General features: G+C 41.3%; 1 protein-coding gene across 1 annotated transcript in view; it reads right to left on the minus strand.

Annotated features, from left to right (window-relative positions):
• The window catches only part of map3k15 (mitogen-activated protein kinase kinase kinase 15), a 135,817-nt gene that overhangs the window by 28,236 nt on the left and 89,601 nt on the right, over positions 1 to 17,980 (minus strand). The window contains exons 16-19 of the mRNA XM_072584828.1: positions 9,477 to 9,613; positions 8,536 to 8,641; positions 6,722 to 6,879; positions 69 to 252 (exon numbers count right to left, since the gene is read on the minus strand). Coding sequence (XP_072440929.1) covers positions 69 to 252; positions 6,722 to 6,879; positions 8,536 to 8,641; positions 9,477 to 9,613 — 585 coding nt within the window. The remainder of the gene's footprint in view (positions 1 to 68; positions 253 to 6,721; positions 6,880 to 8,535; positions 8,642 to 9,476; positions 9,614 to 17,980) is intronic.

Here is a 17,980-nt window from a genome sequence, read left to right on the forward strand (position 1 = left end):
AATCAGATACATATAGTAGAGCCTTCTCCAAAGGAGACAGTATCTTTCATTACTTATGTATGCCTCACCACTTGGTTTGAAGGCAATTTTATTTTTCTTGCCACTGTTGGTCTTCCTGAGGAAAGGGTCTCGAAGGAGTTCTGCCGCTGTAGCTCGTTTACAGGGATCAGGCTCAAAGCAGCGAAGAATAAAGGTCTTTGCGTCTGCTGGCATTGATTCTGGGATCTCAGGATGGATTTTAAACATTCCAATCTGTGAATGAAATGAATAGGTCAAGATCAAGAATACAGCAAGCCTTCACATTTCCAATATAGAGTCATAGAGATGTACAGCATGGAAACAGATCCTTCGGTCCAACTCGTCCATGCCGACCAGATATCCCAACCCAAACTAGTTCCATTTGCCAGCACTTGGCCCATATTCCTCTAAACCCTTCCTATTCAGATACCCATTCGGATGCTTTTTAAATGTTGCAATTGTAACAGCCTCTGGCAGTTCATTCCATACACACACCACTGTCTGTGTGGTAAAGTTGCCCCTTGGATCCCTTTTATATCTTTCCCCTCTCACCCTAAACCTATGCCTTCTAGTTCTGGACTCCCCCAACCCAGGGAAAATATTTTGTCTATTTATCCTATCCATACCCCTCATGATTTTATAAAACTCTATAAGATCACCTCTCAGCCTCCGACACTCCAGGGAAAACAGCTCCAGTCTATTCAACCTCTCCCGAGAGCTCAAATCCTCCAACATCCTTGTAAATCTTTTTGAACCATTTCAAGTTTCACAACATCCTCCCAATAGGAAGGTCAGAATTGCATGCAATATTCCAACAGTGGCCTAACCAATGTCCTGGATATCCGCAACATGACTTCTCAACTCCTATACTCAATACTCTGACCAATAAAGGAAAGCATACCAAACATCTTCTTCACTATCCTATCTGCTTGAAAATTTACTTTCAAAGAGCTTTGAATCTGCACTCTTAAGGTCTCTTTGTTCAGCAACCCTTCCCGGGCCCTTACCATTAAGTGTATAAGTCCTGCTCTGAGTTACTTTTCCAAAATGCAGCACCTCGCATTTATCTCAATTAAACTCTATCTACCACTCCTCAGCCCTTTGGCCCATCTGATCAAGATGTCATTGTACTCTGAGGTAACCTTCTTCGCTGTCCACTACACTCCCAATTTGCAAACTAACTATACCTCCTATGTTCACACCCAAATCATTTATATTAATGACTAAAAGTAGTGGACCCAGCACCGATCCCAGCACACCACTGATCACAGGCCTTCAGTCTGTAAAGCAACTCTCCACCACCACCCTCTGACTTCTACCTTTGAGCCAGTTCTGTATCCAAATGGCTAGTTCTCCCTGTATTCCATGAGATCTAACCTTATAAATGAATTTCCCATGAATACCTTCCTGAAGTCCATATAGATCACATCTACCACTCTGCCCTCATCAGTCCTCTTTGTTACTTCTTCAAAAAACTGAAACAAGCACGTTACACATGTTTCCCCAATACAAAGCCATGTTGACGATCCCTAATCAGTCTTTGCCTTTCCAAATACATGTACATTCTGTCCTACAGGATTCCCTCCAACAACTTTCCCACCATCGACATCAGGCTCACTGGTCTATAGTCCCCTGGCTTTTCCTTACCACCTTTCTTAAATAGTGGCACCAAATTAGCCAACCTCCAGTCTTCTGGCACCTCACTTGTAACTATTGATGATACAAATATCTCAGCAAGAGGCCCAGCAATCACTTCCTTAGTTCCCACAGAGTTCTAAGGTACACCTGGTCAGGTCCTGGGGATTTATCCACCTTTATGCATTTCAAGACATCCAGCACTTTCTCCTCTGTAATTTGGACATTTTGCAAAGTGTCACCATCTATTTCCCTGCAGTCTATATCTTCCATACCCTTTTCCACAGTAACTACTGATGCAAAATACTCGTTTAGTATCTCCCCCATTTTCTGCGGCTCCACACACAAGCTGTCTTGCTGATCTTTGAGGGGCCCTATTCTCTCCCTAGTTACCCTTTTGTCCTTAATGTATTTGTAAAAACCCTTTGGATTCTCCTTAACCCAATTTTCCAAAGCTATCTCATGTCCCCTTTTTGCCCTCCTGATTTCTCTCTTAAAAGTACTCCTAATGCCTTTATACTCTTCGAAGGATTCACTCGATCTCTCCTGTTCATTCCTGACATTTGCTTCCTTCTTTTTCTTAAGCAAACCCTCAATTTCTTTTGTCATCCAGCATTCCCTACACTTACCTGCCTTTCCTTTCAGCATAACAGGAATATACTGTCTCTAGACCCGCATTATCTCATTTCTGAAGGCTTCCCATTTTCCAGCCGTCCCTTTGTGTATGAACATCTGCCCCCAGTCAGCTTTTGAAAGTTCTTGCCTAATACTGTCAAAATTGGACTTCTTCCAATTTAGAACTTCAACTTTTAGATCTGCTCTATCCTTTTCCATCACTATTTTAAAACTAATTGAATTTTAGTCAGAGCCCCAAAGTGCTCCCCCACTGACACCTCAGTCACCTGCCCTGCCTTATTTCTCAAGAGTAGATCATGTTTTGCACTCTTTCTAGTAGGTACATCCACATACTGAATCAGAAAATTTTCTTGTACACACTTAACAAATTCCTCTCCATCTAAACCCTTAACACTCTGGCAGTCCCAGTCTATATTTGGAAAGTTAAAATCCCCTACCATAACCACCCTATTATTCTTACAGATATCTGAAATCTCCTTACAAATTTGTTTCTCAATTTCCCGCTGACTATTAAGGGGTCTATAATGCATCCCAATAAGATGATCATCCCTTTCTTATTTCTCAGTTCCACCCAAATACCTTCCCTGGATGTATTTCCAGGAATATCCTCCCCCTGTACATCTGTAATGCCCCTCCCCCTCCTCTCTCGACCCCCACCTCCCCACCCCCTTTTCTATCCCTCCTGTAGCATTTGTATCCGGAACATTAAGCTGTCAGTCCTGTCTATCTCTGAGCTGTGTTTCTGCAATTGCTATGATATCCTAGTCCCATGTTCCTAACCATGCCCTGAGTTCATCTGCCTTCCCTGTCAAGCCCCTTGCATTGAAATAAATGCAGTTTAATTTATCAGTCCTACCTTGTTTTCTGCTTTATCCCTGCCTGCCCTGACTATTTGACTCGTTTCTTTTCCCAACTGTACCAGTCTCAGATTGATCTCTTTCCTCAGTACCTCTCTGGGTCCCACCTCGCCTCCTTAAATTCTCCTGAGCAGCTCTAGCAAATATCCCTGCCAGTAATTTAGTCCTCTTCCAATTCAGGTGCAATCTATCCTTCTTGTACAGGTCACTTCTACCCCAGAAGAGATTCCAATGATCCAAAACTGTGAACCCTTCTCCCCATACCAGCTCTTCTCCCATACATTCATCTGCTCTATCCTCCCATTCCTACCCTCACTAGCTCGTAGCACCAGGAGTAATCCAGATAATACTGCCCTCGAGGACCTCCTTTTTAAATTCCTGCCGAACTCTCTATATTCTCCCTTTAGAATCTCATCCTTTTTCTTCCTATGTCATTGGTTCCAATGTGTACCTGCTGCTGGGCCCTCTCCCCTTTGAGAACATTCTGCACCCTCTGAGACATCCTTGATCCTGGCACCAGTGAGGCAACACAACATTCTGAGTTTTCGCTGTTGGCTACAGAAACATCAGTCTGTGCCTCTGACTAGAGAATCCCCAAACACAATCGATCTCTTGGAACCTGACATAGCTCTCATTACATTAGAGACTGTCTTAATACCAGAAATGTAGCTGTTCATGTTACATTCCCCTGAGAGTCCATCACTCCCTACATTTTCCAAAACAGCATACTGATTTGAAATGGGGATAGCCATTGAAAACTCCTGCACTACCTGCCTGCCTCTCTTATCTTTCATAGTGTTAACCCATCTCTGTGTCTGTATCTGTGATTTTTTATCCTTCCTATAACTGCCATCCATCACACCCTTTGCTCTTGTAAATTCCTCATTGCCTCTAACTGTCACTTCAACCGATCCATTCGATCTGATAGGATTCGCAACCAAAAACATTTATTGCAGATATAATCCTTAGTAATAAATCAACTCTCTGAACTCCCACATTCAACAGAAAGAGCATGTTACTCTACTAAAGGCCATTTTTGCTCCTTCACAATCTACAGACCCATAAAATATTGCTCTAAACAAAAACACTGCTACAGGCTAACTTCATACTTGTGGCTTATATTTTTTTTTAAATTTAATCAAAACACAGATCTCAATAAAATATATAATCAAGAAATAACCCACTGTACTGACTATTGTAGATTTACAGCAAGGTTTCACTTAAAAATTATGCATGTGAGCTCTCCCACATAGTTTCCTCCAAGATCAGTTGTGAATTTCGCTGTTTGTTAATTTTTCCTTGATGCACTCCAATGTCCAGAGATACTTAAATTCAAACAGCAAAGGCAGTATCTGCGCAGATTTACTGCTGTGTCAGTTTTCTTTTTCTCTCCTTCACTGACAATGTGCTGCCTATTGTCTGTCCTTCTCCCTTTTAAAAGTGCCATTACTTTGACTTTTTTTTCCTCCAAGTTCCATAACAATATAACAGCATATATTCCTAGAATTCCAGCAAACCATCTCCAAACATCTAAAGTACCTCAAAAGAGGAGCAGTTCTTACAGCCACACATTTTTCCCATCCTTCATCTTTGAGCATAGAGACAGGCCCTTTGACCCAAGCTGTTCCATGTCAACCAAAATGTCCACCCACACACACCCTGTTTCCTTGTACTTGGCCCATATCCTTCTAATCCTCTCCTATCCATGGATTTGCCCAAATGTCTTTTAAATGCTGTTAATGCATCTACCTCAGCCACTTCTGCTGGCAGCTCATTTTGTGTGCGTACCATCCTCTTTGTAAAAAAATGTTGCTCCTCAGGTTCCCTGTTATTCTTTTCCCTCTAACCTGAAATTGATGCCCGCTAGTCCTTGATTCCCCAACCCCTGGGAAAAAGACTGAGTGCATTCACCCTATCCATGCCTCTCATGATCTTATACACCTCTATAAGGTCCTCCCTCAGTCTCCTCCGCTCTGAAGGGAAAAGCCCTAGCTTGTCAGACCTCTCCCTATAACTAAGGCCACTGAGTCCAGGTAACATCTTTGCAAACTTCTTGTGCACTCTTTCCAGTTCCATTCAGAAACTGAAGATATAGGGAGACAAGAAGTGGGGCTTCGTAGCTGGTGTAGATTTTTTGATCATCTGAAAAATATCACACATGACATCTTCTTCCCAATCGAAATGGCCCAACAAAAATGTTCACAGGAATGACAGCCTGACCTTTTGCTTCTGGTGTTCCTCAGTGTGGAATGCTAATGTGGCATTATTAATATACAGTAACTCTCTGCTAAGGGTTTGCTGCATCTTTGTCTTGGTTTTCAACTGAGCAGAACCTAAAAGCCTTCCACTTGTTCTGTTATGTCATTAGATGTCCTCTGCAGATGACTTGAAGGTATGTGAAGGTGGCAAACAGAAGATATGCCAAAGGGTGTTGGTGCAAGAACACCTCCTTGTTTGACCTCACTGTGTATCTTAAAGTATGCTTGTGTTGCATTGTCAGAGTTGACATTACTCATAGTGTTGACAATGAAGATGGCCTTCCAGGAAACCCTTGAGCAGCCCTGGGATGAGTTTTGATCCAGATGTGGCAGTATTCTGGGTTGGCTGGCTGACAAGCGACACCAGGGGAACTGGAAGAGTGGCAGGGCTGAGAGCACAAGGGGCCATACAGTGGTTCAGTGGTTAGCACTGCTGCCTCACAGTGCTAACCACAGGACCCGAGTTCGATTCCACGCTTGGGCAACTGTCTGTGTGAAGTTTGCACATTCTTCCCGTGTCTACATGGGTTTCCTCTGGGTCCAAAGATGTGCAGCTTAGGTGGATTGGCCATGCTAAATAGCCTACTGAGTCTAGAGTTGTGCAGGCTAGGCAATTTAACCATGAGTTTACAGGGATAGGCATGGGGGGGAAGGGTCTGGGTTGGATGCACTTCAGTGGGGGGGTGGGGTCAGTGCGGACTCTATGGGCCAAATGCCTGCTTCTGCACTGTAGGCATTCTATGAGTCTGTGCTGTCATCCAGACAGAGGTACAATGTCATACTTCTGGGGTGGTACTTCAGCAATCACAGTGAGGCAGAGTCCAAATTTGGGAAGCAGTGCTGAACAAAGTTAAGTGAGGAAGACATTAAGGTGGGAAATCATAAACAGATAATGACAGAAGGAGACAATAAATACAGATCCAAGAGCAGATTAGTATAGGGATTACAAAAATAAGGAAAAGGACAAAATGTAAGGCAGCATTCAAAACAAATGAACTTGTAGCACAAACTGAGATATAAATAAATGCAATCTAAGGGCCATAGCTGAGACATAGCAGCAGGATGATGTGGATAGGGACCTGAATGTTGAAGGGTGGCACCGTGCAATTATCGAACCGCCCCCCACAAAGAAAACATCACACTGTTCATCCTTTCAAGTTTTTGTTGCAGATTTCATAGCAACATGGCTACTGTTTCCTATGATAAGCTACCTAATTTTCCCTTTGGATAATAGGGTTGCAGACAGAAATATTAGTAACTCTTTAGCAATTAAGAGGGTGCCTGTAACAGAGAAGAGAAATTTGAAAGTAATCTTACCTTAAACATGGCTGCTTGGGGTTCCCCTAATTCATAGAATGGTGGCTTCCCTGTAGCCATTTCAATAATGGTGCAGCCCAAAGACCAAATATCTGCGGGGGCACCATAACCTCGAGGGCCTTTGTCTATAATCTCAGGAGCCATGTATTGTAGTGTTCCTGAAGATGATTCAAATTAGAGGGAGAAGATTTTGTTTTAAAGAAAGAAAACTCCATGGTCAAATGCATAAAACATATTTTGTCTAATATTAGAAGTCATAGAACACCATGTAATATTTTATGGTGGATTTAGCTTTGTCCATAGAAAGCAATAGACATTTGAGGGGTTGAAAACAGCAGGGGCCAGAGCCAGTTATGCAATCAGCGTGGGTTTCCTCCGGGTGCTCCGATTTCCTCCCACAGTCCAAAGATGTGCAGGTTAGGTGAATTAGCCATGAATTAGATGCATTAGTCAGGGATAAATGTAGGGGAATGGATCTGGGTAGGTTGCTCTTTGGAGGGTCTGTGTGGACTTGTTGGGCCGAAAGGCCTGTTTCCACACTGTAGGGAATCTAATCTAATCTAATCAGAAGCCTGGGGATGGATTAGTGTTTCCACCTTCAATGGATGAAATAGAGGGCAAGTAGATAAAACAAAATGGAAAAAAGTGAATAAATTAAAAGAATGCCCTCCACATTTGATAAAACAATGTAATTGAGATCAAATTTAAAACGTAATCAAGATAGAAATAGTGAACTAGGCCATTAGATCTTGACCTCATGTCATTATTTAAATTTGGATACAGCAACTCAGGAGTCTATTATACTTCTCTCCCGATTATTGTCATTGGTATTCTTGGGCCACATCATCATAATGAGACTGAGTTGTTTCACCAATCAGGAGCTTCGCTTTTCCAATATACTCAGAGTAGCAGAAAAATCAGTCCTTAGATCCCAATACTGACTGACAATTAAAGAAAGTTTACCTTCATGAAGAGTGAAATGAAGGAAATAGAATTCATTTTTATTCTAACCATCATAAACAAAGGCTTTCATGTGACCTCAGCTGGCATGGGAATTGAACCTACTTTGTTAGAATTGTTCTGTACTGCAAAACAGCTATTGTACCTGAGCTAAACAGCCCCCTTAACTGGAATTGGGTTTGAACATGCTTTTTCACTTTCTGACTCAAAAGGTATTTTAACAGGTACAAACAAAATGCTTCCTTGAGGGAAAGAAGGCCTAATCATTCCCAAGGTCTGTCATAGATTTAGAATCCCTACAGTGTGGAAACAGGCCCTTCAGCCCTACATGTCTACACCAACCCTCCAAACAGTAACCCACCCAAACGCATTCCCTTACTCTTTACTTAACCCTGACTAATGCACCTAACCTACACATCCCTGAACACGATGGGCAATTTAGCATGGGCAATTCATCTAACCTGCACATCTTTGGACTGTGGGAGGAAACCCGCACAGACACAGGGAGAATGTGCAAACTCCACACAGACTGTCCCCCGAGGCTGGAATTGAACCTAGGTCCCTGGCGCTGGTCAGGGTGTGCTGTTATTTGTTCCTATTGAACCATTATTAATCCCAGATTGAAGTTTAAGCCAGCCATTGGACAGGGCAGACAGACTGAACAACAAAAGCCTAAAGCTGAAAAGTCCAATGAGTTCTTTGTGGAAGGGTCAGATTACTTGTCCACTCTTTTCAAATTGGGGTATCAATTAAATGGGAGTTGATCTGGGAGTTGGTTAATCTGCTTCCTGGCCTTTTCAGCACCCAGATCTATGAGGGTTAAGACGTTTAGTATTTTGGTTTTGCCCTCTTACCAGTAGATGTTTCAGTGCAAGGATTCACTCCGATCAATCGTTTGGATGTTCCAAAATCTGAGATCTTCACCACTCCACTGTATGTATTTACAAGAACATTGTCTCCCTGAAATGAAAAAGATCTTCACAAATAATTCCAAGAAAATGAAATGGGTAAGGACCAGAAAGCCACAATACTTGCCAAATTGAATTACTCAGTTATTGAAGAAATGGTCAATGATATTTAGATGCCAGATTTTAAGCTCATCAACAACACATCAAAGGAGGTCATTTGATCGCAATTTGTTATTCAATCAAGGATGAGTAATCTGTACTTTATTCACTTGCCTTAATACCAAAACTGTTAAAAACCTTACCAAAAAAAAATTCTACTAATTTGTGTCTTGAAAAGCTCAATTACCCCCAGTATCTACAGCCTTTAGGAGTAGAGTATTCCAGTATTCTACCACAGAGATCAACTTGTAAGCAATCCTCATAAGTCAATAAAGTCTATGCACATTTATTTAAAAATCGTATATATGACAGAAAGAAATTTCTTTTTTTAAATATATAAAAAACTTAAATGAAATATATACCAGGAAATATTTTATCCAAAATTTGATTAGATTACTTACTGTGTGGAAACAGACCCTTCGGCCCAACAAGTCCACACCGATCCGCCGACCCTTCACCGAACACTACGTGCAATTTAGCATGGCCAATTCACCTAACCTGCAGATTTTTGGACTGCGGGAGGAAACCGGAGCACCCGGAGGAAACCCACGCAGACACGGGGAGAATGTGCAAACTCCACACAGTCAGTCGCCTGAGGTGGGAATTGAACCTGGGTCGCTGGCGCTGTGAGGCAACAGTGCTAACCACTGTACCACTGTGCCACCCATAATCTCATTTCCAAATTAAAACTTAGACTGGCATGTCTCATGCCAATTTAAAGCAGTCACCTTGATGTCTCTGTGCACAATCTGGTTCTCATGGAGAAATTGTAGGCCCTCCAGGATCTGTTTAGTGTAAAACACAATGGTAGAGATGTTATCTTTCAATGGGCCCCACTTTGATCTGAGGAGTGCAGAAAGGCTTCCTGCAAGAAGAAAGACATATATTGCAAACAAAGATTAATTGGTGTGCAACCAATCAAACAGTCTATCTCTTGCCAATACACTGGGTCAGGAACCCAGAAGAGCAAAACAATAAAACTGGCAAATGAGACAAACTGGTCAAAACTGCTCTGTATGCTTTGCAGTTTCTGTACAACTAGTAAATTCATTTCTAAACATTACATTTTTATTGCCTCCCTCGGCAGGCAGCACCATCAGTGTAACTACTCTGCAGTGGGATCAGCTGCTCGCTGATATCCTCATTTTATGTCCATCAGAATTGGAAGTTGTGTTCTTCTTCTCTAATAACACAACTTATTACTGCTTGGATATCTCATTCACCCTTCCCCTTGATACCCTGCTCCCCACTCCCCTGTTTCTGACTGTGCTTACCACCTTATTCCCTGTGCTGCCCCCCCCACCCCCATTCCCCAAACACCTCATCATCTCAATCTCTACTGTCCTCCTCCACCCTCCTGACTGCTTCGTCCATCACACATAGCTGAAAGGTATTAGCATAAACCCCTGGCAAGTCACAATGACATCATTGAACTAGAACAAGTTGTATTTCTTATCAAATACTTTAGCGTAATGTTTGGAGGGCTGACGGGTTGCATGATAAAACTGCTAGTACTTAAATATTGTATCTGCAGGAAATGAAAAGCACTTTATAAAGAATGGAGAGTATAGGTGAATCAATATCAAAGCAGTTTTTTAAAAAGTGTTATGGTTATACAAGTTGTTATTGAAGATCTTCTGATGTAATACAATGATGTACAGGGAGTGCGGTTACCAGAAAATACTTTCTTCATTTGATAACTTTAAGACTGAGATGATAGACTTTTGATTAACAAGGGCATCGATGGTTGTGTGAGGCAAGAGGAAAGTGGAGTTTATGTTGAATTCAGATCTGTCATGATCTTAATGATAGGAAAACAGGCTCAAAGGCTTAGCTGCTTCTAGTTCTTGTGGTCTTTGTGTTTGTAGTCTTGTATTTCATTGCAGCTTATCTAGTGAAATCCATATCTAAGGCCATATGCTGAAGTATGTAATTTTGCAGTGTGATTTGTCCTTGGCAAAAATCTCCAGAGACAGATAAAATCTTTTCAGGTTACAACTTGATAGACCCTGTGCACATAACTTTGGAATCAGAGCTCCAGATCAAAAAATTAATGCTTCTAATCTTCAACTGCATCTCCACTCTTCAGATGCTAACAGATATCTCTCAGCATTATATCTTGTGTATGTTAACTGGATAAAGTGGGATGCTTTGACAGGTCTTTGAGGATCTGCTCTGAAATGGATAGACATTGTCAGGAATAGCAAATATATCAAGATCTATTGATGCTCTCTCCAAGGACACCACCTGACCTGATTGATGTTTTCGGGTTTCTAATTATTTCAGATTCCCAGCTGCCATGGTAGATCATTTTCACTTCATTCTATTGTGACGTGTTTAGGGACTGTCCAAAACCTATCCTCCAGTTTCAGCAGGGCTTTGCATTCACATGGATTATAAAGCACAGGAACAGGTCTTTCAACTCAAAAGGTCTCTGCTCACATTTATGCACTTCTGAAGCATCTCCTCTCACTGTTATTTATCTCATCACGGAGTCTGTTTATTTCTCATGTCTGTTTGTCTAGCTTGTGCTTAAGTGCAGCTGAACAAGTCGAACTAACTACTCCTTTTGATAGAGTGTACCATATTTTAACCACTCTCTGTGTAAAGAAATTTCTTCCATTGTAAATAATAGTGACTCATATTTATGGCAGTGGTTGGCTGACACTGACAACTGCAGGCAACTACACATACATACCCACCCAGGAAAGCACGATTCCAAGCATTGGCATCATCACATAGCCTTTATGTGTGACACGATGCACAAATGCACTACTGTGCAAGCACAGGGAAGGGTGCATGACTTTAAACTGGACTTCAGTGGTGGGGAGACGTTACAGGATAGGGGGATATGGAGAGAACTCCCAGAGTGAGAATGCAAGAAGGCGAAAAAGCAGGTGGGTTGGAGGGCCAACAAGGAGAGCCCAGGAGCCAGGAAGGCCCTCTCCCTTACTGTCCAGCTCCTGTGCTCACCACTGTCCCAATTATTGAGAGGAAACAACTTCTCTACTGTACTCTATACTACACGCAAGGTTAGGTGGTACCTTAGATGATAGCATAAAATTACAAAGGGATATTGATAGACTAACTGAATGGGCAAAGCTCTGGCAGTTGGAGTTCAATGTAAGCAACTGTGAGATTATCCATTTTGGACCAAGAACGGGGATAGAGCAGTATTTTCTCAATGGTGTGAAGATAAATACAGTGGATGTCCAAAGAGACGTAGGAGCTCAGGTGCATAGATCTATAAAATATCACAAACAGGTACAGAAAATAATCAGGACAGCAAATGGAATGCTGGTCTTTATATCCAGAGGACTGGAGTATAAAGAGGCAGAACTTAATGCTGCAGCAATTCAAAACCCTGGTCAAACCCACTTGGAATACTGTGAACAGATCTGGGTCCACACAGTAGGAAGCATATGCTGGCCTTGGGAGGGAATACAACATAGGCTTACAAGATTGATACCTCGACTTCAGGTGTAAATTTAGAGGAGAAATTGTATAAATTAGGCCTGCTTTCTCCAGAATTTCAAAGGTTAAGGGGTGGTCTGATCAAAGTCACAAAAGACATCTTCAAGATACTCACAGGAAAAGACAGAGTAGATAAAAAATTTGCATTGGTTAGGGAGTTTAGAAACCGACGCATAGGCTGAGAATTAGGGCCAGACCATTCAGGAGAGATGTCAGAAACCACTTCTACACACAAAGGGTGATTCATGTTTGGAACTCTCTTCCATAAACTGTGGTGGATGTGGTTTAGTCATTTGTTTTAAGTCTAAGATGGGTAGCATTTTGTTAAGCAAGGAGATTAAGAGACATGAGCTAAAGGTAGGTCTATGGAGTGAAGCCACTGATCAGCCATGATCACATGGAATGGTGGAACAGTCTCAAGAGGCTGAATGACCTACTCCTGTTCCTATGCACTTATCCTATCCATCCATTATCTTAAAGATCTCTTTCAGATCACCCTTCAATTTCCACCTTTTCCTCAACAAAACAACCTGGGTATACTGAATTTTTCCTAATTGGTATAAGCTCACAGAATGAATGATCACATGATAGAAATGTCAGGAAACTTCCTTTTAATGCTTTACACATCAGAGTTAGTGGGAACAGTATGGTTGGAGCAGACCAATATTCAACAACTAAATCCTGTTAGGAAAGTCTGAAGTTTTGAAAGTTGTGACACATAGGTTTTCTAGTGTGTCTGAAGGAATTAATAATTATCTTGTGAATGTCTCTGTAGCCATGGTCATTTTTAAATAAAAAAGTTTTGAGGGCTAGTTTTCAGAACAAATGGGTTTTTATTTACTTTGAAAAAGTTTGCAATCTATCAAGATGAACATCTGTGCCTCAAGGTTACAGTCAGAAATTTCAGGACTCTGTTTTAATATAGTCTTAGAGGAAATATCTGTTTCAATTTTACTTTTCAGTTTTGGGCAGCTCTGTAAAGTTGCTGCTGAGAAAGGGAAAATATAGTTGCACATGTTAACTTGAGCAGACCTTAGGATAAAAAATTATTAATAGCTCTAGACCAAATGTGTTTGCAAAGCCCTGAAGAGGTAATTTGAAGTTAAGTACTTTTAAGTTCAGAAGTAAAATAGCCTCAAAAAAACAGCTCTCAGTGATTCCAGACTGGGAGTTTAAGCTACAGTTAAATTTAACCTATTGAGGTTTTGGTGAAAGGATGTGAGTAGTGAACAATGGATGCTTCCGGATATTATACAAAGGATGCTTTCATTATCTATGAAAGTGTGCTTTGGAATTAGTGGGATACTATTAGCATATGTTTAAAAATGCTTCATTTTGTGCCTTAAGTAAATAGATTGGTTTGTCTGTATATTTATTTTTGTTTATAAACCTTTTTTTATTGTTAAGACAAAATCTGTGGCATTGCATGTTAATGTTTCAATGAGAGGTTACATCATTAAAACCAAAACAACTCAAATTAAGATCTCTCAAACTAAATTTCAGTCTGGGATCTGAATTGTCAGACTTTAAGGAAAATGTGAACATCAGACATCGGCAGACAGTTTATGCATTCATTTTAACAAAAAATATTAATCACAGATTAAGTAGTAGATTACTTCAGCATCATCTATGCATAATAATATCTCCCTCACTGTCAAGTTATAGAATCAGAGAATATGGAAACAGAGCCTTTGGTCCAATTTGTCTGTGCCGACCAGACATCCTAATCTGACTCGTCCCATTTGCCAGCATTTGGCCCATACCCCTCTAAACCCTTCCCATGCATATACCCATCCAGACGACTTTTAAATGTTGTAATTGTACCAGCCTCCACCAGTTCCCCTGGCAGCTCATTCCATACATGCACCACCCTCTGCATGAAAAAGTTATCCCTCAGGTTCTTTTTAGATCTTTCCCCTCTCACCTGAAACCTTTTCCTTCCAGTTTTGGACTCCCCTATCCTGTGAAAAAGACCTTGGCTATTCACCCTATGCATGTTGCTCATGATTTTATAAACCTCTATAAGATCATTCCTCAACCTCCAACGCTACAGGAAAAACAGCCCAGCCTATTCAGCCTCTCCCTTTAGCTCAAACCCTCCAGTCCTGGCAACATCCTTGTAAATGTTTTTGTACCCTCTCAATTTTAACAAATGCCCTTCCAATAGAAGGGTAACCAGAATTGTGCATAATATTCCAAAAGTGGCCTCACCAAAGTTCTGCAGCAAAATCAATAAATATTGGCAACTCTTGCTTATACATGAAAAATGTATCAATTAGAAAAATGTGAGTAGTTAACCTAATAATTTGGCAGTGTTGTGATTATCTGAAAAAGGTATCCTTCCTTAATGTCGGCTGTGATATTTGACATATAAAAGTGTTCCTAACATGATATGATCATTTTAATCAATAAAGGAAAAGATCACCAAAAATATAGTGTGTGTGTTATTCAAGACATTCATTAGGCTTTGGGAAGGGTCGGGGGGGCGGGAGCTGCTAGCATTCATAAACTACTTATACTTTGATCTTATAGATTTCTGCATTACCAGGAGCACTTAGTTAACGGTAGGTAAAACATTCACAGCTACGGAGAATATCCATTTTACAGACAATTGTAAACATAGTGGAATGAAATCTGTCATAGGGGTTTCAAAGCTCTTTTGTTTGACATACAGTTCTTTGAGATTTATGGAGATTTCTAATTCTAGCTTCTTGCACATCTTGAAACGTATTATTCCATCGACTACCGTGCATTCATCTACCTTGTCCCCAAACCCTGGACTTTTCAAAATCAATAACTTTCTCTCCACCTGTAAGCCACTCCTTAAAACTTATTACTTTGAACACGCTTTTGCTCTTCTGTCCTAACATCTCAAGGTCTTCCCATCATGTTAAAAGTGCTCTCTAAATGCAAGCTATTATTATAATGAAACATTAATAGAATAGTGTGATATTTTCAGAAATGCAATATCCAATCCTGTAATCTAAAGGACAGCAGGTTAGAAAGCAGATTTTATTTTTCTGTTTGCCCAAACTAACAAACTTCTATCAAACTATTATGCTAGTTTGCATAAAATTGTAGTAGTTATTTCTTTGAGGCAAAAGGCCTTGGATTGATTGGATTTCTGCAAGACAAAACAGAGTTCATTCATGGAACAAATTACTGTAAAGCAGAAAACAAAATAGAAGTCTCACCAATCCACATCAAACAATAGGAGCTACATTCTATTGTTAGCACTGAAACAAACCTTGGAACTGAATTGAGTTTTATAGAACATAGAACATTACAGCGCAGTACAGGCCCTTCGGCCCTCGATGTTGCGCCGCCCTGTCATACGAATCTGAAGCCCATCCCACCTACACTATTCCATGTACGTCCATTTGCCTGTCCAATGACAACTTAAATGCACTTAAACTTGGCAAATCTACTACCGTTGCAGGCAAAGCATTCCATACCCTTACTACTCTGAGTAAAGAAACTACCACTGACATCTTATACCTATCTCCCCTCACTTTAAAGCTGTGTCCCCTCGTGTTTGCCGTCCCCATTCTTGGAAAAAGGCTCTCCCTGTCCACCCTTTCCAACCCTCTGATTAGCTTTTATGTCTCTATTAAATCACCTCTCAACCTTCTTCTCTCTAATGAGAACAGCCTCAAGGTCCTCAGCCTTTCCTCGTAAGACATTCTTTCCATGCCCAAAACGTCGATTCTCCTGCTCCTCGGATGCTGCCTGGCCTGCTGCGCTTTTCCAGCACCACACTTTTCAACTCTGGTCTCCAGCATCTGCAGTCCTCACTTTCTCCGAGATTCCTTCCATACCAGGCAACATCCTAGTAAATATCCTCTGCACCCTTTCCAAAACTTCCACATCCTTCTTATAATGCGGTGACCAGAACTGTACACAATACTCCAAGTGTGGCCGTACCAGAGCTTTGTACAGCTGCAGCATAACCTCTTGGTTCCGGAACTCAATCCCTCTATTAATAAAGGCCAAAACACGGTATACCTTCTTAACAACCCTGTTAATCTGGGTGGCAACTTTCAGGGATCTATGTACATGGACACCGAGATCTCTCTGCTCATCTGCACTCCCAAGAATCCTACCATTAGTCCAGTACTTTGCATTCCGATTACTCTGGCCAAAGTGTATCACCTCACACTTGTCCACATTAAACTCCATTTGCCACCTCTCAGCCCAGCTCTGCATCATATCTCTGTCTCTCTGCAACCTACTACATCCTTCGTCACTATCCACAATTCCACTGACCTTAGTGTCGTCTGCAAATTTACTAACCTACCCTTCTAAGCCTTCATCCAGGTCATTTATAAAAATGACGAACAGCAATGGACCCAACACCGACCTTTGCGGTACGCCGCTAGTAACTGGACACCAAGATGAACATGTTCCATCAACTACAACCCACTGTTTTCTTTGATTGGCCCTAATTTAACTCTCGTCATTCTTTTATTCCTCACATACCTACGGAAAGCCTTAGGGTTAACCCTGATCCTTTACGCCAACAACTTCTTATGTCCCCTCCTGGCTCTTCTGAGCTCTTTATTTTAGGTCTTTCCTGACTTCCCTCAAGCACCCTAACTGAGTTTTCACATTTTGTCCTAACATAAGCCTTCATCTTCTTCTTGACTAGGGATTCCACTTCCTTCGTAAACCACGGCTCACGCGTTCTATATCTTCCTCCCTGCCTGATAGGTACATACTTATCTAGGACACACAGGAGCTTTTCCTTGAATAAGCTCCACATTTTTAATGTGCTCATCCCCTGCAGTTTCCTTCCCCATTCTACACTTCCTAAATCTTTCCTAATTGCATCATAATTTCCCTTCCCCCAGCTGTAACTCCTGATCAGTGGAGTACACCTATCCCTTTCCATCACTAAAGTAAACTTGACAGAATTGTGATCGCTGTCTCCAAAGTGTTCACCTACTTCCAAATCTACCACCTGGCCAGGCTTGTTACCCAGTCCTAAATCTAAAGTGGCTTCGCCCCTTGTAGGCCTGTCTACATACTGTGTCAGGAAGCCCTCCTGCACACACTGGACAAAAACTGACCCATCTATAGTACTCATACTGTAGTGATCCCAGTCAATATTTGGATAGTTGAAATCCCCCATGACAACTACCCTGCCTCTCTTACTCCTAACGAGAATCATCTTTGCTATCCTTTCCTCTACATCTCTGGGACTATTCGGAGGCCTATAGAAAACTCCCAGCATTGTGACTTCTCCTTTCCTGTTTCTAACCTCAGCCCATACTACCTCAGTTAACGAGTCCCCAAACAACCTTTCTACAACTGTAATATTGTCCCTGATCAACAATGCCACACCTCCCCCTCTTTTACCATCTTCTCTGTTCTTACTGAAACATCTGAATCCTGGAACCCGCAACAGCCATTCCTTTTTGTTCAATTTTTTGGATACTCAATTTAATAAAATGTGAGAATGCCACATTTTGTTCCTCATTGTTGTGGAAGTTAGCAATTTGAATCCCTGGCCATTCTTTATATGACTTTAAATCAATTTTGCCACTTTTTAAACTTTGCTGGTGTTGAAGAAATATTGCAACAACTAGGCATTAGTGGTTTCAGGTTGAAGATCTAACACCTCAATACTTCAAGATGACCTTTAAACTGCATTACCTTTATTCTTCCTTTTTAAGTTTATTACTCTGCGTGCGTATGTCTGTGTGTGTGTGTGTGTGTCTGTGTCTGTCTGTGTGTGACTATGTGTATCTGTGTGTGG

This window comes from Chiloscyllium punctatum, chromosome 15 (assembly GCF_047496795.1).
Source record: "Chiloscyllium punctatum isolate Juve2018m chromosome 15, sChiPun1.3, whole genome shotgun sequence".
Classification (NCBI taxonomy): domain Eukaryota; kingdom Metazoa; phylum Chordata; class Chondrichthyes; order Orectolobiformes; family Hemiscylliidae; genus Chiloscyllium; species Chiloscyllium punctatum.